The 27119-nt window shown below is 43.5% G+C and overlaps 1 protein-coding gene across 2 annotated transcripts in view; it reads left to right on the top strand.

The window, feature by feature from the left end:
* LOC138287366 (zinc finger protein 501-like) overlaps nt 1–23905 on the top strand; it is a 90252-nt gene extending 66347 nt beyond the window's left edge. For both annotated transcript variants that reach the window (XM_069227741.1, XM_069227740.1), the window contains one exon: nt 19959–23905. In XM_069227741.1, the coding sequence (XP_069083842.1) occupies nt 20865–21743 (879 nt within the window). In that variant the 5' untranslated portion in view covers nt 19959–20864 and the 3' untranslated portion in view covers nt 21744–23905. The remainder of the gene's footprint in view (nt 1–19958) is intronic.
* The last annotated feature ends 3214 nt before the right edge of the window (nt 23906–27119 follow it).

Here is a 27119-nt window from a genome sequence, read left to right as displayed (position 1 = left end):
GCTCTCAGACCCCGAATGTGGATGTTTCATAGATCAACACCTCGTAGTACTCTTGCAGGAGACATGGACAACTGAAATGGTGCACAGATCAGGGTTTATAACATATAGTGAAGAAGCTACCCTCTCACTTGTGGGGAGGGCTTTGAAGTAAGTACACTGGCTCTTCTTGTTCTTTCCTTAAAAGTTTATTTCCAGTTATAATGTACAGACAGAGATACATGAGCTTGCCATCCCCAAACCGGCACAACTCTGACCTTTCATATGAAAACATTCCAATCCCCAGTCACAGCCTGCCCCAACATTCCACTGCCCCAACATTCCACTGCCCCTGATGTCATAGCATTCTTCTTTTACATACAAACCAATACATCACTACACATCCCCTTCCCTTAAAAAAAAACACCAAAAAAACAAGAAAAAAAATAAAATAATAATATGTATATAAATAAATATATATATTTAATCACACACAAAATTTTCTAATACCTTAGGTTTTCTCAAAACCCTGCCGAAACAACTTTTCTTCACTTCACCACAAACTACATTTTTATTCTGTTCACGCTCATTCACATTACATTCAAATTCTCCCATATTAATACGAGTCTGGACACCTTCCTGACAGCCCCTAGCTCCCAATTCCCCAATAACTCTAGAATCTTTGTTACCATCAATATCACACTCCAACCACCAATATTTGTTATTATTACCTTCCAGCAAATCATACTGCACAAATTGTTGTTTGCAAGGCTTAGCAATAGCAACACGACTCATGTGACATACACTGCCATCATCCAAAATGACAGTATTTCTCATCACTTTCTTAATTCTTATAGGTTCGCCAAACTTGCTCTCACCTTTACCCACTTTCCTTACGGATTTCACTCTCACCCAATCTCCCACATTCAAATGTGCTTCTTTAGTGCCATATTTATTATTAAAATATTCCTTGTTCTTTTCTTGTGAATTCTTTATGCACTTTCTTACATGTTCCTTGCTCCAAAGTACTTGTCTGCTTCTTTGCATCCAACCAGGGTTAATCTTCGAAAATGGAATTCTACCTCGCATTATATCAAACGGACTTTGACCTATTGTCTCATGAGGTGTCACTCTATAAGCCCATAACATTTTCCTTAACTCAGAATCTATATTACTTTTGTTTCCATGCTTTGCAATTTGAATGATGCCCTTGAAAATCCTATTTATACGTTCCACTACAGCATTCCCCCTGGGATGATATAAAGCTGTAAACCTTTGTTGAATACCAGTCATTTTAGCAAAAGTTTTAATTTCCTCAGATTTAAATTGAACACCATTGTCCATCAATAAAATTCTGGGAAATCCTTCCCTCAAAAATATTTCCTCCAAAAAATTAATCACTGCCTTGGTATCAATTTTTTGTAACACAGAAAATTCAATCCACCTTGAAAACAAATCAACTAAAACCACAATAAACTTTGAAGTCCCATCATGCCACGTAATAGGACCCATAATGTCTAAAGCAACTTCTTCCCATGGTATATTAGGACAACTTGAAGAAGAAATTGGCGGGTTAAGTGTCTTTTGAGATTTGTCACTATTCTCACACTCCATGCAGTCACGTACATATCTCTCAATTTCTACATCAATTTTTGGCCACCAATAAAGTACTTTAATACCTCTTTTGGTGCGAGATATTCCTGAATGACCTTCATGTCCAATAGCAATAAGTTTATTTCTCATACCACAGGGGGGAATAATCTTCCCACCTCTACACACAAAATCACCTTCAATGCTCAATTCATCTCTCACTTCCCAAAAAGCTCTTAACATATCACTGCTTTTGACTTTCTTGTCATTATACCAGCCGAACATCACTTTGTTTTTAACTTCTTTCAACACTTCGTCTTTCTCATACTCCATGATCCATTCTTCTTTTTGCAATGAGCTTAAAGTATTCTTATCAAACACACCAGCTACACACCAGTCATTCCATGGATGTTGATCCAACTCTCTTAAAGGTAAGGACATTCTACTTAAAAAATCTGCAGTAACATTTTTTACCCCAGGAACATACTGCACTTCATATAAGAAATCTTGTAGTCTCATAGATAGTCTAGCTATTCTCGCAGATGCTCTACATAAACCTTCTGTAGTTAACAATTTAGTAAGAGGCTTATGGTCCGTCCGTATGATGCATTTTTGCCCCCAAACAAATTTCCGAAAGTGTTCTAATGCCCATACACATGCCAAAGTTTCTCTCTCTATTACAGAGTATTTTTCTTCTGTGGGAGACAAAGAACGGGATGCAAATGCAACCACATATTCTTTACCCCCATTGTCACTTTGTGTTAATACACTACCAAGGCCCTTACCACTCGCATCCGTAGTGATAATAGAACAAGCTTTTGGATCGTACCCATGCAACATTGGAGCACTCACAATTGCATTCTTAATTTCCTGAAAAGCCTTCTGACAACTTACATTCCATTCAAATTTCACTTTGTTTTTTAGTAACAGTCTCATTTGGTAGGTTTTAGCTGAAAAATGTTCTACAAATTTAGAATAAAACTCGGCTAGACCTAAAAAGGATCTCAAATCATCTTTAGATGTGGGGCATGGGGCATTCTTAATAGCTTCCACCAACTTTTTTTTAGGTCTTATGCCTTCATGATCAATCTCATGTCCTAAATACGTTACTTTTCTCTGTGCAAATCTACATTTACTGATCTCTGCGGTCAAACCTTTTTCTTGTAAGATGTTCAAAACATTCCTCAATTCCTTATCATGATGTTTCTTGCTACTTCCCATAACTAAAATATCATCCTGAAAGAATGTAACATTAGGCAAATGTCCAAATAACTGCGCCATCAACCTTTGAAAGACGGCAGCCGCCGACGCCAAACCAAATGGCATACGTTTGAAACGAAAACAACCCCATGGTGTACAAAAAGTTGTAAGATGTCTGCTATGATAGTCCAACCTAACCTGGTGGTAAGCAGACGACAAGTCCAAAGTGGAAAACCATTTAGCATCTCTCGTGGCAGACAACATCTCATCAATACGAGGCAAAGGAAACTGATCTACTATGATATTATTGTTCAAACCTCTCAAATCCACACACAAACGCACTTTGCCATTAGCTTTACGCGCAACAACCAAAGGTGAAACCCATTCAGAAGCTTCAACTGGTTCTATAATCTGTGAATTTTGTAACCTGTCCAACTCTTTTTTTACCTCTTCCCTGACAATAAACGGAATATTCCGTACCTTATGAATTTTTGGTTTGGCATCCTTTTTTAGTCTAATCTGATGTATAAAGCCTTTCAGTTGACCTACTTGCCCATTGAACACTCCTGGAAATTCTTGTGTGACCCATTTCTTTGTGTCTTCTTCATCACACATTACTAAGACTTGCTCTACACTGTTAGGATCAAGCACAATATGCAGTTTCTTTTGGTCTTTCCAGCCTAATACCGACGGACCATCCTTAGCCACATATAATATACATACGGCTTGTCTTTGCTTAAATTTGAATACCAGCAATCTAAAACCAATAATATCTATTCTATCACCAGTGTAACTTTCAGGCGAAATGTCAGAGGTTTCTAAATGTTCCCCTAAACTATGTACAAAATGCTTTTGCCATGTGCATTCTGAAACAATACTGTATGGGGAACCAGAGTCTGCTGCCACCTGCAACATAACTCCCCCAAATGATATCCAACACAAGGGTTTGTTTGACGTTTGTCCTGAAATGTTCAAAACCACAGTTTTGTGACCCCTCAGTTTATACTTTACGTCTTCATCACTGTCATCAGAACAGTCTTCCACCACTTCCTTAATGCAGGCCACTTTACTGATCACCTTCTTCAGTTGTTTCTTCCTGCACACCCTAGCAAAATGGCCTACAATTCCACATTCCAAACACTTAGCATTTTTAGCTGGACACCCATCAAATTTTGCAGAATGAAAGGAACTCCCGCAAAGGAAACACTCATTTCTGGATCGATCAGGTATGTTAGATTTTAGATTTTTTGCAAAAGTTAGATTTTTCTCTTTTTTAAAGTCATTATCCCGCTTATCCATGGACCATTTGTTGTGCTTGCGATCACTAACTTTGGCAACAACTTCTTCAAAGTTCTTATCCTGTGCCAAAGTGATTTTCGCACATCTTTCGGATAATTCTGCTTTCTTTACTAAAGCAATAATATCCTTTAGACTGGATTCGCCTTCAATCCACAACCTCTCTTGAATAGATTTGTTTTTAGTATACATTACAATCTGGTCCCGTACCAGTTCATCATGTAGACCAGCAAACCTACATGAGCTAGCTAAATGTTTTAAAGCAGAAACGTAGCTCTCTATGTCCTCATGTTTCTCTTGTTTCCTGTGGAAAAATGCGTGACGAGTAACCGCAATGCAAACAGCAGGAGAAAAATGATCATTTAAATCCAAAATAGCACTTTGAAACACATCTTCATCGCCTCTATCGTGTTTTTGTAGTTGATTGTAAATACGAAGACCTTCAGGGCCTAAACAGTGCATTAAGATCCTTTTTTTTCTTTCAGCAGAGATTAAACCATTGCAATCTTCTAAGTTTGCGATGTAATTCAAAAAATATTCCTTCCACTCCTTCCATTGTACAGCTGGTTCACCAGGAGACGCTAAAAATTCCTTTGGTGTACTCAACTGCAAAGAAAGCGACGTCCCTGTACCAGAAGAATCTCCACTCGAAGACATGGTGTACTAAAAATTATAGCTGTAAAATATAACTCTTTAGCTTACTTCTTCAGCAAGACATGTATCTCTGTTATAATAATTTCTGTTAGTTTTCCTTTGTGCCGGATAAACTTCAACAATGAAGTTGCTAAAAAATTAAGAATAGTAAAAATAATACCATGTACTTGGTACTAATTAACATTAAAAGGGCGCTGTTCCTGCTCCCATGTAACTTCCAGCGCAAGAACCAGCACGTTCACAAGACATTGTTATTAAGCATTATGTTGTCCAGGCAACCAGTAACAAAGCGGGGGTGCACGCGAGGACCGAGGCGATGAAAAATCTAACGTTTGAGCAGTACACACGCGCCTCAAACAAAGTAAACAAACGGCAACTGTATTAGAGAAAGAGAAAAATAAATAAATAATTTTAAAAAAAACTTCCCTCACTTGCTTAAAATAAGTTGCCTTTAACAAAGCAGGTCCGAAAATAGCTGCTCTCCAATCCTCAGTCTGATGTCTGTAGCATTGCCTTCCAATAATTGCAGTTTTCTCAGTCCAATGCTTGCTGCTTTACGATCCCATCCTCGTCGCCATGTGAAGTAAGTACACTGGCTCTTCTTGTTCTTTCCTTAAAAGTTTATTTCCAGTTATAATGTACAGACAGAGATACATGAGCTTGCCATCCCCAAACCGGCACAACTCTGACCTTTCATATGAAAACATTCCAATCCCCAGTCACAGCCTTCCCCAACATTCCACTGCCCCAACATTCCACTGCCCCTGATGTCATAGCATTCTTCTTTTACATACAAACCAATACATCACTACAGGCTTCTGGTGGTCTACTGGTATGGCTGCGGCTGGATTTGTTCCCTGATGTTAAAGTTATTGCCTCAGAGAACAGAGACCTATTAGGCCTTGATATAAGAAGCTCCACCCACTTTGAAACAAAAATTATAGCTATTGTGAATATATATCTAAGATCTGTATCGCCAAGTAGCTTCTCCCCCTTGGTGGAGCAATTATCGAATTTGCTATATAAGCTCCATGGAAATTCGCAAAAAATAATAGCAGGGAATTGTAACACTACAATAACAATGGAGATGGAAAGGGAAAGAATGGAGACCCACTCACCTGCTATAGTGGCAAGATCCAGTCCTCTTAAGGTTAAAGGAAAAAAGACATAGGACGTAGCCTTATTAATGGCCGATTGGATTTTGGCCCACAACCTGAGAGCAGTAAATGGCAACACAAAATCTGCCATTTTCTAATACCGGACCTTTCAAAGGGGCTCGATAACAAATAATATAGATTATATTTTTATAGATCAGCTCTTATGGCCTTTTCTAGTAGATGTGGAAATTGTGTTAAGAACGGATAGCGACTATCATGCTCTAAGTCTAAGTTAAGATGGAATCGATACCCTTTGAGAACCAAAACCTGAATCCTGTAATTAATGTTTTTTTTTTTTTTTTATATATTTTTATTGTTATCTCAGCCAACAAGCCAGGCAGAAAAAAGATACAAATAGTTACAATTGTGCTCCAGGGTAAGGGGTAATACAAATTCCCTTTGTTTGCAACCTTTGCTATTCCCCCGCGAAATCCGCACCTCCCCTGCACGCGCAGCTACTGGAGAGCCCACACACACCCGAGAGAAGAGGTTGAAGGGATAATATACCGTTGGAGCACAAAAATTAGCATATCATACAAGCAGAGATAAATAAGAAAAAAAGAAAACTGACAGTTAAGCGAGATATTGTGATTAAAATAGAAGATAGCGAGCATAGGATCAGGAACAGGCCGAGCACGCGCGGGGGGTGGGGGGAGGCAGGGGAAGGGCCGGGGGGGGGGGGGAGAAGGAGAGGGAGAGGGTGCAGCAATCCACACATGGTCCAGTGTACCTGTCTCTGAGCCCGCGCCAGGTTGCTCCAACCCCCAGCCCTGAGGTGAGTCAGGGTGAGGCCTGGCATCCAACCCCCAGGGGGAAGGGGGCCGAGGGAGGGGCGACCCCCCAGGAGAGGAGAGGAGAGGGCCGCTGCACTGGGCCCGACCCCGGCCAACAAAGTGTCTGTGCACTCTCCCTCCTTCGTGATGCTCGCTGCCAGTGAGCCCCTGGGGTTTATGCGAGATGACTAGGCACCCACCAGAGATCATGTGACAATTATTTATGTTGGTTTATGGCTTATTGTGTTTGTTAATGAATGATGGTATGTCCTTAACACACATCTATAACCTCTTTGAGGAAATATTATCTAAAGCAGTCAGTGAGGGAGTGATGAGGAGAAACTTCTTGAATCTCTATACCTATTTGATGGAACAGTTAAGCGAGTTTTTTGTGAAAGAAGTGAAAAGAGTAGATAGCAAGGGAAAACATCCACCTGCCTGGCATACCAGAGAATGTAGATCTACCAAAGGCAGTCTGTTGAATGCAGTCAAGGAGGGAGGCCAGGTGCAAATAAGAAATGGCAGGAAGAACTATAAAGCTGTTCTGCTAAAGGCAAAAAAGGTTGGGCAACTGAGAAGTGGGCGGAATTAGCAGATGCTGAACATCGAGGGGATGCGAAAGCTTACTGGAAGCTTGTATCACTGAGATGTCGCACCATCGACAACCACATGGAACTGACTGTCCCACCTGAAAAATGGGCAATCCATTTCGAGGGTCTGTATACAGTGAAGGAAAAGGGAATAAGGGAAACCCCTGCGATTCATGATAAAGGCTTGGATGAAAGTAGTGATGACATAGCTCCATGTGATAACACATTGGAGTGTACAGAAAAAGGGGCAGTGAGGAGCACATTGTAGGGTACAGAAAAAGGGGCAGTGAGCTTTACTCTGGCTGAAACATATAATGCCATGAAGCAGGTTAAAAATAGAAAAGGCACCTGGGCTAGATGGTATTCCTGGCCATCTTTACCTTTCCCAGCCTGAAGTTTGGGCGCCGTATATAAACACTCCGAGCAATGCCATATTGAAGGGAGAGGGGATCCCACCATCTTGGCAAGGAGCAGTTATAATCCCCATATATAAAAAGGGGAACAGAGACGAACCAACCAACTATAGACCCATACGTCTAACAGACACAAGCCAGAAAATATTCTGTAAACAGGTACTGGTGAGGCTCCAGTCCTAGTTTAACGATAACTTAATTCTTGAAGATGTCCAGGTGGGCTTTAGGGTAAGTGTTAATACATTAGACCAGGTTTTTTGTTTTATGATATTATGTTGGAAATATATCACATTGAAGCAGGATCATCTTTACATAGCTTTTCTAGATCTCCGAGCGGCTTTTGATCTGGTCCAGAGGGATAAACTTTTGGAGGTTCTAGAATCATATGGGAGACCTAAGCTACTTATGCCAGGGTCAGATGGAACAGGGGAAGGGATCTTACAACTAACATTAATAGGGGAGTTAGACAAGGATGTGTTCTTACGCCTACACTGTTTAGCCTCTACATAAATGGAGCAGTGAAATGGCTATTAAAATGTGGGCACGATGCACCTAAACTTGCAGGATCACCTGTCTCACTTCTAATATTTGGAGATGATACTCTCCTCATATCGAGAACGCCAAAGGGCCTTCAGCGAGAGTTGGGCTCCTTCACTGACTTTTGTATAGAAAGGGGCTTAGAGCTTAATCCAACAAAATCAAAGTTTATGGCTATAAACCTGCATCGATCATTTAGAGGCAATATGAAAATAGGTGGGGTTAGATTGGAACGCCCTTAAAAAAACATTTTAAAAATCTAAGCAAATGAGTCAATATGGGCGAACTGTGGGATGACCCTGGCTCAATTAGAAGAGGCGTCAGTCAGATACTGAAAAAAGAATACTGGGAGCATATAAGTCTGTGGTCCTGGAGTGGAGGAAGGGAGTACATCAGCTCAGTTTGTATTGCACAAATGTATTCCGTACTCTTGAGTCCTACCATGCAGGAGTACTGCCCTCCCAGGCGAAGCGGCTTCACTTCTGGTTCAGATGTGGGGTATTGCCACTTAGATCCTATATGGTTAAATGGGACAAAGCCATAAATATGTCTGCTCAGTGCTCTCATTGCTCTTACAAAAGCGAGACTGAAGTGCACTTCTTCTTCTTTTCTTCTTTGTACGAGCAGCCGCGGAAGGAATGGATACTACCATTATGTAAAGTTATGGGTACGAGACACTATTGGGAGGCTGAGAAAACTGAAACATGAGAAGTTACTACACTTGCGGTCTCTAGGTTTCTGCAGCGGGTATGGAAACTCCGATCAAAAATGTATAGAATGTAGAAATACCCTGTGCAATATCAGAGTTTAACTCACGGACTAAATGCCCCGAAAGTAACTATTGATCATCATGTGTTCACCTTCCTTGATGTACAACAGGCTTTTTATGCGGTGGGATGGGACTATGTTTAGAAAGTATTAGAAAAGATGGGACTGGGTGTGGAGTTTATTCAATGAGTGCAAATACTGTACACCCGTCCGGGTGCAAGAGTCAGGTCGGGACGATATGTCTCAGTGGCCATACTTTTGCAACATGGTACAAGACCGGGATGCCCCCTGTCACCACTGATCTTTGCCATTGCAATGGAGCCTTTGGCCTGCCGTATTAGATGGGTAATGAATGGATGGGGCATCCGGGTGGGCCATACTGAGCACATCGTCTCAATGTATGCAGGTGATGCCATGGTCTACCTTCGCCAACCGGAATATTCGGTACCCATCCTCCTCAAACTAATGGAAGAGTTTGGAGAATGTATGTCAACCGCTCAAAGTCAGTACTCTTCCCCAAAGGGTCACTCTGAACTGTTGCTACAGAACACCTGCCAGACGTGCGACTGCCGTGGACCACCAACCGTGTTATATATCTGGGTATACATGTTGCATGTGATTGCCAGAGGGCCTATGAGTTAAACATGGCCCGATTGATTGCTAATTTATCACGTCTTTCAATTTCTGGAAGTCATTGCGTCTGTCACTTATGGGAAAGATTGCCTTAATAAAAATGGTAGTCTTGCCCACATGCTTATACGTCCTACAAAGTTCTATCCACAAAATACCCCATAAATTGTTTAAGGACTTGGACAAGCTCCTGGAGTGACATCCGTGGGCGGGTAAAAGGTGTAAAATAGGTCTCGGAATGCTGTGGAGAACGTGGGATAAGGGAGGAATGGAGCTCCCAGATTTAGAATTGTACTGTTTGGTGGCACATCTCCAGTGCGCAGTGCATTGGCTGGATATTAAAGATAGCTGGGAACAGGACTTGCTTGCAGGCACACATGATGGATATCTACTGTGTGACTTGTTAATGCACGGTGCATCCCTGATATGCTTCCACACCTCATCCGACTGTTAGGTAGGCTATGGGAAAGAGCAGTGCGTCGAGTATTCCCTTGTGCTCCCTGTGTCCCAGATCTGTGTCTTTGGATCATTACTCTCTGACCTCTATCTGGGGGGTGGGGGTTCATAACTATGGAAGATGCCATAGGCGCCTTCGGACTGGGCCATGGGCAATTTTTGCAGTACGCAAAGATATCCACTACTGCTAAAGGACTTTGGCTTTCATTTCTAGGTGCCCCAGAACCCATGCAGGCCGTGCAAACACATGTTGGCCTTGGCCAGGGGTCGCATATTAATTACATGCCTATACCGGGCCTGGCGCGGTGTGGATCTGTCTAATCATTAAAACATACTGGTCGACAGTCCTGGCGCACATCACAACTATTTCAGAGTGAGTGATTGAAACCCTTTTGCCCAGTACGTCCAAAAAGAAGTTGAGTAGCAAGCTTGTGCATTTGGCCCTAGTGGTGGCCAAGCAACACATAGCAATTCACTTGCTAAGTGTCTGGCCCCCTGAGGTGCAGATTTGGAGAGTGGAATATTTTGAGATTTTTGGATAGCAACACCTTGCTGCCTTAAATAAGAGTTGTTTCTGCACTTCTGGAAACTTGTGTTACAAAGGATGGACGCTGCTGCAGGAAGGCACTGGATTAAGTGTGTACGAGGGAGGGGAAGGGGGACCTGAGTTCTTATTTACACTTTTATAAGTTTGCTGATAGTTCTATTCTACTTCGGTCTCAACTTCTAGCCAAACAAACGTTGCATGCATAGTGGGTGTTACTGTCGACTCTGGCTGTAAATGCATGTTTTTCTTTGTAAATCGCAATGTGTCCTGACAGCTTGCTGGCTGTATTTTGCTTTCTATCTGAAAATGCTAATAAATATATTTAAAAAAATGTCTCCGCGATGTCGCAGCAGGTGGTGAGATCATTCAACCAATTCACACTGCTTGGAGCCACCCCACCTCTCCAGCGTATAGCAATTCTTTGTGCACCTAATAAGAGTGCTAGGGCAACAAATTCCTGGAAGGGGTTAGGTATTGCCTTTACCTATCTCACCAGGCTCCCTGAGTAGTCATGACTTTACCCAAGAGCCTCAGCCAGTAGGTGTACATCTGCAGGACGGCCCACACTATATGAAAGAAGTCTCCATCTGGAGGATTGTATCTCCAGCAGTTTGTGTTTGTCGTCATTCTGCTCCTATTTGTCCTTCATATTCAATTTACTGCCATTTAAACCATTCACAATGCAGTTGTACATGCGCATTATCAACTGGAGGTTCTTGGGGGGGCAAGCTGCCATTGAGGCGGTTCATCTGGTATAGTTGGGCATTTTTTCATTTGCGATTGAGGCGTTGATATCTTAAAAGGGTTTGCGTTGGTGCCATGTAAGTATTCAGTATTGGTAAGTGTTATAAAGTGTTTATTAATAAACATGCTGTAGAAAATTAGGCTACTCATTGATGTGGAAGAGCAACTCAAGCAGCACCCAATTTCCTGCCAGGGTGAAACACAAGCAAACCCCACATTAACATATGCTTAACCCCCTGGTTGCTTGGCAAAAAAGCAGTCGGGCTTAATTAGAGTTGATGTGTAAAGTATTTATGCCGCACTTCAAACAGTAATAAAGTGAAACACAATAAAAGAAAAATCCCACACCAATATAGAAAAATAGAGTAAAATGTAATGACTTATTTGACACCAAAATGACAAAAATCCAATCAGTAGAACTAGAGGTCTGCATTTCCAAAGATTTAAGTAAAGTATAGCGCCTAAAAGCACAAAGTGCCTCTTGCTGTTATCTGGTCATGCGGGACCAGGAGAAAGTCACAATTTCAGGCTGTCTGCAATGGAGCATGGGCTGGGTACAAGGACCAGGTTAGTCCCAACGAAAGAGTCATCTTCTAGAGTCCACCTCCAAGGGTTCGGTTTGTGGTGGAAGAGGCCACAAGGGGCAGTGAGAGGATGTTGTATGGTCGTCGCTGTAGTGTGAAGAGCAGGCTGGGCAACATAGACAGTCATCGCTGTAATGCTAAGATCCTGTGGGGCGTCGCAGATGGCCGCTACTAGAGGTTTGTGTTGGCGGTCCACATTGGCTGTCAGTGCTGTAGTGTGAAGTGCAGATCTCTTGTTGTCAGTTGTTGTTGGCAGTCGCTATAGCATGAAGAGTCAGTCTCACCTGAGCTTTGCATAGGCGGTCATTGTGGGCAGCAAAGTTTTTCCATGACTGGGCCTGTTGACCTAGGGCCCATTTGCTGTTGGGTAGAGCTCTCAATACTTCAGGAATTCTCCTTTTCTTGGAGGGGAGCTCAACTGATACCACACTAAGGGTTCAGGACTCGAGGAGAACCTCTTGGGATCATGAACTCGCTCCAGCAGAGCAAAGGTCAGCAGGGCTCAGGCTGTTCCAGTAGTAGGTTCAGGCAGCAGGTCAGCTGGGCAGATGCAGGGAAGTCTCTGGGGCTTTTTATGTCCGTGTAGCTCAGAACAGTAGGTCAGTCAGCTGACCCTTGGATTCAATTCAACCTGGGATTAAGGATGCGGGTCCAGTCGGGGGGGGCGTGGCCAAGCCGGTGACCAAGATGGATGCATGACATTGAAGCTCCATCAATCATCGCCTGACAAATCTGCCTCATTGAGCATTTGCAGGCCATAAGGCCTAATCCACGCACCGCCCCAGATGACACGGTCGCACTGAGTGCACAGTTGCTGCCACCGATCCGGGATGAGCCGGCGAAATGGTTGCCGCCGAGTGAGCTGCCTGCCGTGGCAAGACACCGCCTTTGGAGGCTCAAGGGGGACAGGTTCCACGGATATGCCTGAGGGTGGGGTGCGGCGTGGCTTACTGGCAAGGCTACTGATCACATCCCCATCGTCTTCAGTGGTCTGGACGACCCTGCATACACATCGATTGTAGCCCAATTCGATGGGGTGGCACCCTGAGATCCACAGCCTGCGCCTGAGAATGGGGCGGCACTGCTACGGGAGCTCTCCCTGGGCCTGGCTTTGCGGTGCACGCCCTTCAGACCTCCCTGCCCCTTGAGACGTGCTCCAGCCTTTGACATCTGGGCTGTGGGGTTGAGCAGTGCTAGGGGGCCCTGGACCATTCCTGAACTGCACCTGCATGCTTCCTCTGATTGCGGCTTCATTGCCAACCATTTTCCACATCTGACTGCAGTAAGGGGGAAGGTGGCTGTGGTTACTGAGCGGGATGGGTCCCATGAGACCTGCACGCTCCCACCCCCTTGGGGTGCCATGTCGTAAATTTGCTGATGTCAAACACATTCTCTAAAAGCGAGGCCTTAAATTTGGGATGCTTTACCCTATGGAGGTGTGTGCAGGTAGATGGTCACCACGGTTTTCAACACCCCTGCTGATGCCCTGCAGTTCTGCAAGCAGCAAACACCCGGTGGAGCCTCTGGAAGCAGCGCCCCCACTGACTCCACACCTGACCCTCCGACTGCTCACACGACCTACCTGTGCTTTGTATCCCAGATGTACTGTTGGTTGCCACCGCGAGGATCTCGCTGCACCCTAGTGCACCCCATCTCCACTGGTGTTTAATGGCCCTCTTGTAATTAGCATCCTTTCTCTCCAACAGATAACTCGATGACCTTCTATTAATTATGACTTTACCGTTTATTAGAACCTTGCTCCTCCGAGAGTTGTCACCCCACCCCCCAAAAGGTGTATACCACTGTGTTTGTATTATTGGTTTGTTCTGTGGCGTTTAGGGTTCTCTGGCCGTTTGTGTGTGGTGTAGGGACACTTTTTGTGTGTGGTGTAGGGACACTTGTTATGCTGTTCTTTTGATTAGCGGAGCTGCACCTTTAATGTGTTGTGTGGTCCTCCAGAGCCTTGTGCCATCACACATGCCATTGTATTCCTTGGTGTTATGGTTGTAAACACTAACGAGGACAGCAATTACACTCTCCTGCATGACAGGGGACATTAGAGGCCTTAATACCCTCAGGAAAGGGAGGCAGGTCTTCATGTACCTCAATGGTCACGGGGTTAAGGTGGCCTTCCTCCAGGAGACCCGCCTGTCCCCCAGACCTAAATGCACCCGTGCCGCCTTCTGGGGTCTCGGCACTACTTCTCTCGCTGCAGTTCTTACTCTAGTGGAGTCTAGATCCATAATGGTCCATCTAGGTCATGCTAAGTTAGGCATGCTACAGCTACTGCAAGGTCTGTCTAGGCCATGTTACTATCAGTTTGCCAGCCCAGGCTTAGGGGCGCAGCAGCTCTGCATAACTGTAGGCACGTATCTGTGATAGGGGGATGTCTTTAAGTCAGTAGGCAATCATGGAAGCGAGGGCAGGGGTAGGGTTTCATCCAGCAGAAAGCTTGTTGCTTGTTGGCGAGCAGCAGCAGCCCTCCCACCAATCATCTAGTTGGACTCTAGACGTGTTTGGTGTATCCCAGTAATACAGTCTGCGGGGTGCACTCAATGCTCGTGGCTGCTATGCTTGCTCTAGTGTGACCTACCTCTGTCCAGTACTGTTGTACAGGTTGGCATTTCCACGCGAGGTATTACAAACCAGCTGGGTCACGGAGGCAGCAGGGGCGTTGTGTCACCTGCTCTGGGCCCGCTTGTGCAGATATTGTGGTGTGCCATATAACCTTATTAATACATTTCAGATTCAGTAGCATATGGTTGTAATTAATTGGGACAGGTTTAATTTGACTACAGCAATGTTTCCAAGTCTCCATATTGATGTCTTGGGTGAGGTCCATCTTCCACTTCTCCAGCGCCGTAAGATCCGTAGTAGTGTATGTTTCTGTGTACGTTGTGTATAGTGCACGTTGTATATAGTGCAGAGGCCCAACCTCGGTATTCCGATCTCTGGAGGAGCTGGGTGAGGGGTGGGAGCACATGGGGTTTGTGAGGAGCGTTGGACCAGGCAGATGCTGCCTTATGTCACAAGTGCTTAAAGTAAAAAAATGTTACAGGTGTGGTGGGTCTACCTGCCCAATCTGCTCTAACTTACTGAACACACCATTCACAGGGAGCTGCCCTAGATTCAGCAGACCAGCCCTCTGAAGTCTACTCCTCACCTTTGTATCCAAAGTTGTGGGGAGACGGAGGCTGTCTGACAATGGCAGGTGGTGGCAGTAGGGGTATTCAAGACCAGCTCTTTCAACCATATGCCAAATAGACCAGAACCAGACAGACAGCGTACTGTTCATATATCTTGGTTCATTCTCAGGAGTCTGATGGCTATACCACTTTTGAGGAAGTTTACTACTTTCGGTATTCAGAAACTCCATGTGTAAACTACACACCGTGTTTTTGTACGCCGGAGCCCGGGGGCACCCAGGACCACATACCCCAGGAGCATTTGCGACAGGAGGCCTCATCATGCCTTCCCTTGCACCTAGAGGCGCATTAAGCTACTTTCATAACCCCGCTGCGTGGGACGCTGTGTTTGTATGCCGGGGCCCCGGGGAAGGCAGGAACACATCTCCCAGGAGCATTCGTGGCAAGAGGCCGCATCCCACCTTCCCTTGCCCCTGGACGCACATAAAGCTACTTTCTTTAGCCCGCTGCGCGGGACACTGTGTTTGTACACCAGCACCTCATCCCCCAGGAGCATTAGTGGCAGGAGGCCACATCCTGCCTTCCCTTGCGGCCGGAAAAGAAGCTAGGAGGTTATTTTCAAGCGGCTAGAGTCAGTATTGGTAGTTCACTTGGAACCCATAATGTTGTGGGGTTGCTTACTCTGTTTTTTTTTAAACATCCCATGCTCCCCTAGTTTAATCGACACAGGTTCTGGGAACCTGCTAGTGGTAAAGCTAGATTTTAAAACAGCACCTAACCTCATAGTTATTAATTTGTATAATTCCTTTGTGCAAATATATGCAAATGAACATCTTGATGACTTAAAACATTTTCTTGAATTATATAGTGAAGGGCACTATAGTCCATAATCATTGATCGTTCTTGGTGATTTTATTGCGCATAAATGTCATTTGGGCTGTGTAATTTATGATGACTATTGTATTGAGCACTTAGAGTCTGCCCATTTTGAACACACTTCACAAGAGGAATTACTTGAGGTCATTCTAGGTGAGTGTAACTTGCAGTGTCTTAATAACGAGTGTGTGGAGGTCCCTATTCCCTCCTTTACAGGAAGTGACTGTACCAACAACAATTGACAATATCTTAACTTCTGGTAATGTTTATGATAGGATAAGAAATGTTGCTGTCAAGAAAAGTCAGTATATTGATCATAACCCTTTTGTCTTTGAGCTAGATTGGGACGTAGGGGTCACAGATAGAGCAGGAGTGGGGTGTGGAGGGAAGGAGCTGCAACTTAAGGACCAAGGCCGCCGTACTAAGTGGGATAAAATAATACCTGAAAATGTTATCAGCAATCTTTATAGATTGCATGCCTCTGATTTTAATATTTGTTTAAGCCAGGATCTGTCCGGGGACGTTTTATTTATGTTTCAACGTGCTTGTAGGCAGGTGGCCAATGATCTTAGTGGGACCATGGGCAAGAGGGTTAAAGAGGGGTGTAGGTGGTTTGATCGAAAATGTTCACGAGCCCATAGGGACCTAAGGAGGGCTTTGAGTAAGATCCCATCGGATGGTATCGAGATTGCAAAGAGGAGAAAAATATACAAACAAACTCTGGTTGACAGGAAAGCAGAGATTAAAAAAAGAGCCTGGGAGAATTTGTTACAGGTTAGTATACTGAATGACTGTGTGCAGTTTTGGAATGTGCTCAGTAGACCTTTCTTTAAGGATTGTAGAAATGACCTAATGGATTGCCTAATTGCACTTTCAGAGTATGTATGACAAACTTGGGGAGGACACCCAGCTCTTGGACCAGGGTGGTTGGCCAGTGACTTATACACTTGGACTGTGTGAAGAGGAGGTATTTGAAGCAATTGTAACAATTCCCAATGGGAAAGCCCCTGCTCCTGATGGGATGCCTGCTGATGTGTTTAACGCAGAGCCTCAAATCTGGGCTAAAATCTTAATATGTGTAGGTAATGCGGCTTGCAGCCAAGGTGTTCTGCAATCCTGGTCTAAAGCCATTATCGTTCCTGTATTTAAGAGGGGGTTAAGATCGGACCCAAAAAGGTCAGGTAAAGTTATTTTATCTAGGTTAATGGAGTGGGATGATCAAAACCTTGTGATTTCTGGGATTCGTGGCCGGGAAAGGTGCTCTGGATCAGTGTTTGAACTTACAACTGATCGTTAGGAAATACACAGTGTCAAGGAAGTGTTCGCTGTATGTGGCATTTATGGACCTTACCACTGCGTTTGATTGTGTAAATAGAGCAAAATTGTGAGGGATGCTGATTGATTTTGGGGTGGAGAGAAATGTAGTGTTTTTTTTCTATCTGACCTGCACCAGGATCTTCCCCCCAGCATAAGATATGACCAGGAGGAGCACTTATCAGAATCTGTGAATCTTAATAGCGGGTTAGGCAAGGCTGTATTGTGTCCTCTTTTGTAATTTATTAAATCAGTGGGATTGTAAAGACCTATCAAAGGTGGACTCAGAATTAGTTCCCGCCCTTCTTTATGCGGACGATGCAGTACTAATTGCTGGGACCGGGAAGGGCTTGCAACAGCTGGTCGTCTCGTTTGTGGCCTTCATGAGTGCGCTTGATTTGAGTACCAACTACTCCAAAACTCATACTATGGTTGTAGAACTAGGAAACCCCAGAAAAATGTTTTTGGTGGTAAGGAGGGGTAAAGAATTGGTTAGTGTCCTGACCTTTTCATACCTGTTTTGTTCAATGAGAAAGGGTCACGGGGTCGTCAAATGAGACAACAAATAAATGCCTTCTCAAGAGGGACAGCAGCAACCTTGGATTTTGCCAAGCAGCTGGGTGCAAAACCAACTTGAGCCCTTATCAAGGTCTGTTAGGGCAAATGTGTGCCAATCACGACTTACAGTAGGGACATCTGGGGTTTTTTAAATATGAAGGAAACTCAGACAGTGGGAAATAAATTCTTAAGGAAATTGTTGATGGTTCTACAGTCTGTCCCGATGTACATCATGCACGAGGAGCTGGGGTTTGGATATATTTGTGATCACTTAGCTGTTGCTCCTCTGCTTTGGGGGATTAGGGTATGGTGAAATCCAGTGCTTGATCTTAACCGGGCCATTGTCAAGGACTGCTTGACATTAGGAAAGGTTCTACATATTCCTAAGTTTAAATATATAAAGGATGTCACTCGGAAATTGGGAAGCTGAATTATTTGAGTACCTGCTTGTTATACCAGAGAGAGATCTGATTTGGACAGGGCTGCATTTTATTTCGGTGTTGCAGTCAGAAACGGAGGCACAAGAACTTCTAAATTTACTTTTCATTCTTATGTTATGGTAAGAACCACCCCCTTGCTAGATCCCTATCTGTTTACTGGTCCCTTGTTGCAGCATCCCTCATTATTGATGACTTTTATATTTTATCTTTTACACTGGTCACTTGCGGTTCCTCAGGGCGAACATAGGGTGGAAGAGAGAGGCCCTGGTGATCACTTCTGCCCACAAGACCCGGTGCACTTTGTTTTCTTTTGTGAGTACTATAGAGCTCTGCGGAATGAGTACATTTTGCCTTTGCTCAGGGAACATTTATTTGAACAGGTCAAACCCGCGCTGCTGTACTTGCAAACGTTAAGCAGCTATTTTATTTGTTTTAATGTCGCAGGTTTTTTGATGGGGGCCCACAGGATTAGGAAGTATTTGCCCAGATCAAACGGTGGTCCCTTGTTACAGGCGGTGGTCATGTTTTTTTTTATTTTGCTTTTTTTTTTTTTTTTTATCTGTTTTTATCTAATATGAGATTGTTATATTATTATGTCTTTTTACGTATTGATTGTGTGCTTTTATGACTTTAAGTAGATGAATAAAGTTTTTTATGATGATTATGAAACTACAAAAGTGTAAGTTACATATCTCCACCACTAAAGTAATGCACTTAGCATACTCTTGTGTGGGTGCGTGACGCCCCTCCCTAAACCCCTTCATAAACCTCTTTTACACCTGTCAAATTCCATCCTCTTTAGTAATACGTCTGCGCCTTTTATGTGTCTTTCTCACATGTACTACTAGAATCTTTACCTACATGCGTGGAGACCGCGCAGTTGAGGCGGAGAACTCTGCGTTTACAAGTCAAGGCGAAACCTACACTTCATAGTATGTTTTGTAATACATTTTCAGTACTACGAAACAGACCACAAAGTGCCGTTTGTGAATCAAGCCCAAAGTGTTCCCAGGTCGTTCTCTAGTGTCACTGTAAGTGAAAGAGTTTCGCAAAGTTCAGCATCTCAGGTCCCAAACATGGGTTTCACACTGGGTAGCCATGATTATTGGTTCCCATCCTCTCATGCTTCCATGTCAGTGAGGGCTCCCTCAGTATCGCCATAGGAAAAGAGCAGGGCTTATTTACTGACCAGCGCTGCATGGTCACCGTTTGTTTTCTTTTGCAAGGAGCCCTCAGGGAAATGCAAAATACCACTCAGCTTGTCCAACAAGAGCCCTTCTCTTTGTTGAGTACAACGTGCCCTCATTGTCACTTCTAGTTTGGAGCCAACCTTCCCATCTGAATGAATGGAACAGCTGAACGCTGGTGGCCAAGACCAGAACCTCTAAATATGCAGGTTGTGGAGTTTGAAGCAGCGAGTTACCAGCATCCCAGAATAATTCTTTCCAAGAGTTTGTGCCACAGCTTCTCAAGGAAGGCGTAGCTTGTATCTGCTGTGACATAACTCACAACGTTATCCTCTAGCCATGTTCCAGTAGTCTCAGGGTATATGTGATACAATGCCCACGACCCTTTTAAATTCATCCAGCAAGCTACTCGGAGTTTTATTCCCCCCTCACTTCTCAAGCAGTCAGCATTGAATCTGCTATTAAAATGATATGCTTGCGCCAGTTTACATTTATTAACAGCCTTTGATTTTAATTTTGCAGATTTCTGAAGCATGGACAGAAGAAGCCAAATGCCGCTCAGTGGCATGGAATAAAAATCAACACAACCAAAGGTGTGATTTTGTGGAAGTGAAGAGGCCCCTGAGCTCCAAGAAGGAAGCAATTTAAAGGAGCTGGAGAGGTGTGGAACTGGGAATGGAGAAAGAAATTACACCTCGACACACCTCCGCAGTAAAATAACCAGAACATGTAACAGGATTGAGTTGTTGGGGTTAAGAGTCCTTTGAAAGGTGAAACAGAAAGCAGAATGAAAGTCCTAATTGGAGGAGTACTTTCACTTGAGGCGGGCATTTTAACATTTATTTACAAATACAGATTGGCAAAAACAACATCCCTGCACTGCAAACAACAATAGCCTCTGTTGTGAATTTAAGTCTGTTGCTTGGTAAGGAGCAGCTACCCCTGAGCTAAACTGTACAGTGTGTGAAAACGTATCCTGGGAAAATCCGTCACCTCTGTATGTGAGAACAAGCTTCATTCTGAAGTCTCATCTGATTGAAGAAGAAAGGACACATGTTGTATACAAGAATTTCATTGTAAGCGGTCTTTCGCAGATCCCAGCATAGGAGAGACACTGGATCACCATCTAGGATGTAAACGATTTACACCACCAGCTACATGCTGGGGGTAGATCCATGTAATTTACAGCTTTGACATTCTTGCTGGGGTCTTACGCAACCAGTCCATGCTAAATATGAAAGAAAATTCTTCTGCTGAATAAGGAATAATATAATCCTGCCATAACGTAACATTCTCCTGCTTCATGGATGTAAAAATGAACCTAAAGTCTGCCTACTAGACCCGAGTTAAAGGCTTGTCATTGTCTTATAAAATCCCAAATAAATACATGTAAGAACAGCTTCTGTCGCAGAAGGAATACAACTGTAAATGGTAATAAAAGCGCTGGTAGCTTATTTTATTTTAGAGACTAATGCTGAACCTGATTTGAACAATCCTAATACAGAAATCAGGCTCATTCTTGCAATGGCTTCTGGGCAGGACAAAAAACAACTTGGAGACACTGTCCCTAGGAAGAAGTCTTATACGTGCACTGAATGTAAGAACGGATTCAGTTCGAAATATAACCTTACTCAGCACAAGAAAACCCACACTGGGGAAAAACCTTATACGTGCTCGGAATGCCAGAGAAGCTTCAGTCTTAAATGCAATCTTCTTAGACATGCCATAACCCATTCGGAGGAGAAACCCTATCAGTGCTCCCAGTGTGAGAAAAGCTTTAAGCTTAAATTCAGTCTCAGTAAGCACGAGAGGATCCACACCGGGGAAAAACCTTATCAGTGCTCCGGATGCGAGAAAAGCTTCAGTCATGAGTCCAATCTTATTCAACATGAGCGGATCCACACTGGTGTGAAACCTTATAAGTGTTCAGCATGCGAAAAAAGTTTCCGTATTAAAGCTATTCTCATCCAACATGAGAGAACTCACACTGGGGAAACGCCCTTTCATTGCTCCGTATGCCAGAAGCCCTTCAATCAAAAACCCAACCTCATTGCCCACGAGAGGACACACACTGGAGAAAAACCTTATCAGTGCTCTGTGTGCCAGAAAAGGTTCAATTTAAGAGCTAGCCTTAATCTACATAAGAGGACACACACTGGAGAAAAACCCTATCAATGCTCAGAATGCCAGATAAGGTTCACCTTTAGAGCTAGTCTCACTCACCATAAGAGGAAACACAGGCCTTCATTACGAGTCGCACTGTACTGGCGGGGTTCAAAATCTGCACACCGTGCAATTACAAGTTAATCCCCTCTTATCCCCACTGAATGTGGAAAAATTGTACGGACCTGGTCTCACTGGTTCGAATCCACAGTTTTCCCTGTTCAGAGGATTTAAGGCAGGTCGTAAACGTGAGTTGGGGAAGATGCTGGGTAGGGGTGGAGGGTGGGGTGTTGTGAGGATGGGAAGGGGGAAAGGTGCCCTGTCGGGGGAGCACTAGGTGTTCCTACGTTGCCAAAAAATGTTAGTACAGAGACAGATGCTTTGCTGCTATTGCGGTCAAAGCCTCGTGTGATTTTAACTCCTGGTAAAACGAAAAGTTCTGGTGTTCGTTCAAACACGAACGACAGGCCGGCACGATCGGGTGGAGAGGTATCCTGCCCGGGGATATCGCACTGTTTGACTTGTATCCTGGCCACACTGGGGAAAAACCTTATCAGTGCTTTGATTACCAGAAAAATGTCAGCCCTAAATAAGACCATGAGAGACCCAACACTGGGGATATCCTTATTCGTGCTCTGAATGTACGAAAAGCTTCAGTCAGAAAAACTTTCCCAAGGCACGTAAGAAGATCCACACTGGGGAAAAGCCTTGCCAGTGCTCTGAGTGCCAGAAACACTGCAGATATTTAAAAGCAATGTAATTCAACATAGAGGAACATACAAAAACTGTGTGATATACCAACGTTCAGTGCGTATACTTACAGCTATGACAGCAAAGATCATAAAAGGATACGGAAGAGTAAACGTTATTGTGAACAGTTCTCTCACAGCACCTAACACAAGACAGTCAACAAATAAACTCAGCAGACCTGTGGCACAATGTAGATTTGAAATCACAGACTGGCCACAGCTTAAAATAAATCAACCTAATGTCAAAACAAGACTTACATATCTGTCAATTAGTGAAAAAGAACCATGTTATTCCCAGATACATTCAGTGAGCAGTGGGTAACATGGGCTTCCTTGAAGTAAACTGTACCTACAGGTCCTCATGTAATGGTCCTAAAGATGTATATGTCACTATCAAAAACCCCAGATGTACAGAAGGCACTACAGTATGTAAAACAGAGGCAAAACTCCACTTCCCACCATCAGACATGGGCAAGCAGTCCCCAGAACAGAAGACACAACAGACCTTCATTCAATCCAAGGTGGAAGCAGCAGAACAAGAATTGCAACAACTTGAGAAACTGGACCAAGAGACAGATGCCGGTTGGAGGTTGCATAAATCTAGCGGAATTTCATGTTGACCATGAGTGACAAGTAAACCGCTGCGTATAAATAAAATGTACACATTGGGTAGGTTTTGGATAGAGTCTCTTATACTAGTTTCTGCCTGTCAACTGCTAACTGAAGACTGTAAAACCAGCAGATACCACAGATTATCTCGCTTATCCGTTAGAATTTATGTAATCTTTATAGTTTCACAGTACCAGACAGCCTTGGGGTCATGGCGGAGTAACGAGCCCCTATGTCCTTGTATGTCGTGCCTTGTTTCTGAGCCCCCTACAATGCACATTTATTAATTTGCTTGTAATAATTTGCTGCTTGCCATTCTGTTGACATGTATTCACAGTATGATGCTGTATTCCTACAGACTATAGTGTATCAGTATTTAATTTGATATATGTTCATATAGTGGGATATTCAGGGAGAAAGGCATTAGTTGTAGCCAGATGTGCAAGGGAATCCACACCTTTCTATTCACACACCACACAGCTCATTTATTCTCAGAATAATGAGAAATAATATATCAAGTCCATACAGGAGCCTTTCTGGAGAGTGAAGCCTCAGGCACGGCAGAGGAAGGATCTGTTACAAACAATCTGTGTCCTGCCACACTCTGGCACTCGCCATCTTCTTTTCGTAAGAATATCAATAAAATATAGAAGTTTGGCCTTGGCTCAGGACAGGCTTCAGGATAACAATATATAAGCAGGTATGAATGTTTCCATTTGGGAAGCTCCTATTTTTCAACAAATGTTGGTGTTAATGTGGACATTACCTGAAGCTACCGACAGAGAGATTTCATCTAAAGATTTGAATCTGTTATGATATAAATTACCAATATTATTCGTTATTTACATGTATTGCCTTTATTTTATTCACCATAACAGTTCAGAATTCTTTATGTAGTCTGCACTAAAACTGGGCTTTTGTACATTAATAAAGCCTATTATAATGTAATTTGGATTTCTGGTGTATCTTCCTCCTTTGGGTAAAGGTGTTCCAGTAACCCACACTCCTATAAAATGTATTCTTGATCCCGTGTACGATTTGATTGTTACCCAATACAAACTATCTCCAGGGATGTCGTGGAAAATACATGGGGTACAGGCTGTCTGTTTCTCCTGCTAAAGCTGGTAAGTTGGTCAAAAACTGTGCAAAAAGGGCCAAGGAGAATCTATTTGGTCACATTTACAGGAGGAGTTGTAAAGAGGTATCAAAGCGGTAGAAGTCACTCATGTGTGGTAAGGAGTCTGCCTAGGTTGACATAGGAGGGTTTAAATCAGTGCTTAATTTGTAAATAAAAATGTGCCAGTGCCCAAAGCTCTCTTCTGAAACATGCGGCTGCTGCAGTTAAATGTGCGAGCACAGAATACTAAGGCAGGGTAATCCTGAATTCATCTTCGGCCCCTTTAATTCATTTACAGCCACTCACTGTCCCTTCAGCTCACTCTTGCAGCTTTCTGCTTTCTCCCTTTGTGACAGATTTTGTTTTCTCTCTTCCTCGGTCTTTCCCATATGTGTCTTTTGCTCGCAGTAAATGCTTGAGGCAGAAAAACAAGTGCCGATGCCCAGCACTGGAAACCACAGGCTCAAATTAGGCACTGGGTTAAATACTTTATAGTTAATTAAATTATTTCATATTGTCAGTATATTTTAAGCTTATCTGTCAGTAATTGGATCTTGTATTGTAGCCTTCTTGTATCTGCTCCTTTCTGGTCATAGTTAATGCACTCTATCAACACCACTCCTCTCAAAAGATAAAGGGCCAGATGTATCATCACAGCCCTTTGTGAGTCGGAAATAGCGATTTTTAAGAAATCGCTATTTCCGACTCGCAAAGTGCCATGTATCACATTTGCAATTCGGTAATAGCGATTTCTTAAAAATCGCAAATGCTATTACCGAATCGCAAATTGCGATACCGGCCCCATTCGCAGCTATGGGCCTGTTGGCCCATATGTGTGATTTTTTTGCATTTCCAAAATAGCGATTTCTGAACCAGAAATTGCAATTTTGGGAATGCAAAAGCCCAGGGTGCTGGGGGCTTAAGGCCCCCTCTGCTGCACCCCAACAATGTTTTGGGGGACATGTAAGGTGCACAAATGCCAAAAGGGCATGTGTGCTTTACATGTTCAATTTAAAAATGCATTTTAAATGCATTTTTAAATTTTGCACCAGGTTACCACCTGGTTTCTTTTCATGGTATTTTGCATGTGCAAAATGCCATTCTGCGAAAAATCGCAATTTGCAATTTTTTGCAGCAACTCCTTACGATGTGGATTTTGCAAAATGCAAATTGCGACTCGCAAAACCAGGTCGCAACGCAAGAAATCGACATTTTTGCGATTTCTTATTTGTGGTCTGCGAATGCCTTTCATGCATCGCAGACCACTTTTTTGCACTCGCAAACGGCCGAATTTTGGGATTTGCACTGTTTGCGAGTGCAAACATTTTTCATACATCTGGCCCAAAGTGTTATAGTAGACTCTGAAGCCAGTTGTCTATTTAGGACTTTCTCTATCTTGAATAGTTGAGGATGAGTTTAGTTAGCGCTACTTTTGTGTTTACTCATCGTGGTAGATGGATGCCTGGAAATTAACTCCCAAAGTCAAGAATCTGTTCTTCATTTCTGAAGACTATCTAATGGTTTGAACCCCAGGGTTCATTTTGCCATCTGTTTGTGGCCGTGGGGGTTTGAGAGGGATTTGATATTGGAAGGAGGTCCTTACATGTAGCCTGAAGTTGTCTTGTGGAAGTGAGTGAATTTGTTCGGTGAACGTTGCGTCCTTGCCTCTTCTGGCACTGATCTGCTCACATTCAGCAGCCAAGGGAATAAAGGACTTACGAGAACAGCCATGTGATAGAAATGGCTAGAGGAGGATTCAGTCCACACCTCTGCAATGGAGGAGGATATTAATGCAATTGAACTGGATCCTGTTTGTCTCGTGAAGCTGGAGAAGCTTTCTCCTGGCCTCTGATACATTTTTAGGTGTATCCAAGCCATCCTCCAAACACAAGAAGCGCGTCCACATGCAACATCTGCACACAAGTAACATGTGCACGCACAACATTCACTCTCTGCATGGATATGCAAAGAACCTGGTTAGAGGGTCAGGCAGAACAAGTTGAAAAAGCAGGAGAGGACGGTCACTCGCTTTCACAAGCAGACAACAAGGAAAAAAGCTGTGTCCTGCAATTATAATCACTTTGCTGTCACCAATGTCAGTCCTGTACAGCCTGGTGGGATGACAGTAGTCACACTGTGTAAATAGGAAATTGCACATGGCGTGCCCTCTTAAGCTGAAAGCCCTGCTCTGTATCATGGAAAGGCCTCTGCACACACCCCTGATGATCACGTGGGTTGAGGTGGGAATACAAAAAAAAAAAAACATAGTGCCTATAGGGGTGTTCTATCTATAGTCATGCAGGGGATCCCATCAAGGAGGGAAACACCCAACCAATAATCCAGACAACCCCATCATGCCCAAAGGTAAAGATTACCCCTTTTGCCTGATATTACTGCACTTCTCCGCTGACCTCAACACTGTTAACCATCCCACCCTGGAGTATTAAATGATATTCACTGGCAAAATCTTTAACTGCTTCTCCTACTACACGTTGGTTTATTCACCTAGCCACCTTTGGGTCCCTTAAGCTGCCGGTCACCTTCAGAGCCCCCCATGGTTCCATCTTCTCAGCCTCTTATCTCTACTTAGTCCCAACAGCATCAACACTCACCAACATCCTAACACACAACTATATTTGACATTCTTCTATGTCAGAGACATCCAATGCCTACAGCACTGACTGCACCACATCCACCCTGGATGTTCAGCACTTACTTGAAGCTTAACCCCACCAAACCCTAATCCCAAAACAGAATTCTTGTCATTCACCAAGAACAACAAGCTACCTGTCTCCACAACATGAACTTAGATGAATTTGAATACCAACTTTCACCCAATGCCAACTCACTGGGATTCATCAATAACACTGATGTAGTTCTCAGGTAAAACACTGCCAAGAAAATCTAATGCCAACTCTCTCTTCTAAACCCTGATGTAGAGGTGCAACATGGCTGGTTCCATGGCCCTTGCAGATTAACAAAAAGTGTACATTGGCTAATATGTTTAGATATCGTCTGCAAACAGCTTTAGCCATCTTGTGGCCA

Source organism: Pleurodeles waltl, chromosome 4_1 (assembly GCF_031143425.1).
Source record: "Pleurodeles waltl isolate 20211129_DDA chromosome 4_1, aPleWal1.hap1.20221129, whole genome shotgun sequence".
Lineage (NCBI taxonomy): Eukaryota > Metazoa > Chordata > Amphibia > Caudata > Salamandridae > Pleurodeles > Pleurodeles waltl.
Note: the sequence above shows the minus strand (reverse complement) of the source record. Positions and strands in the feature narration are given on the sequence as shown.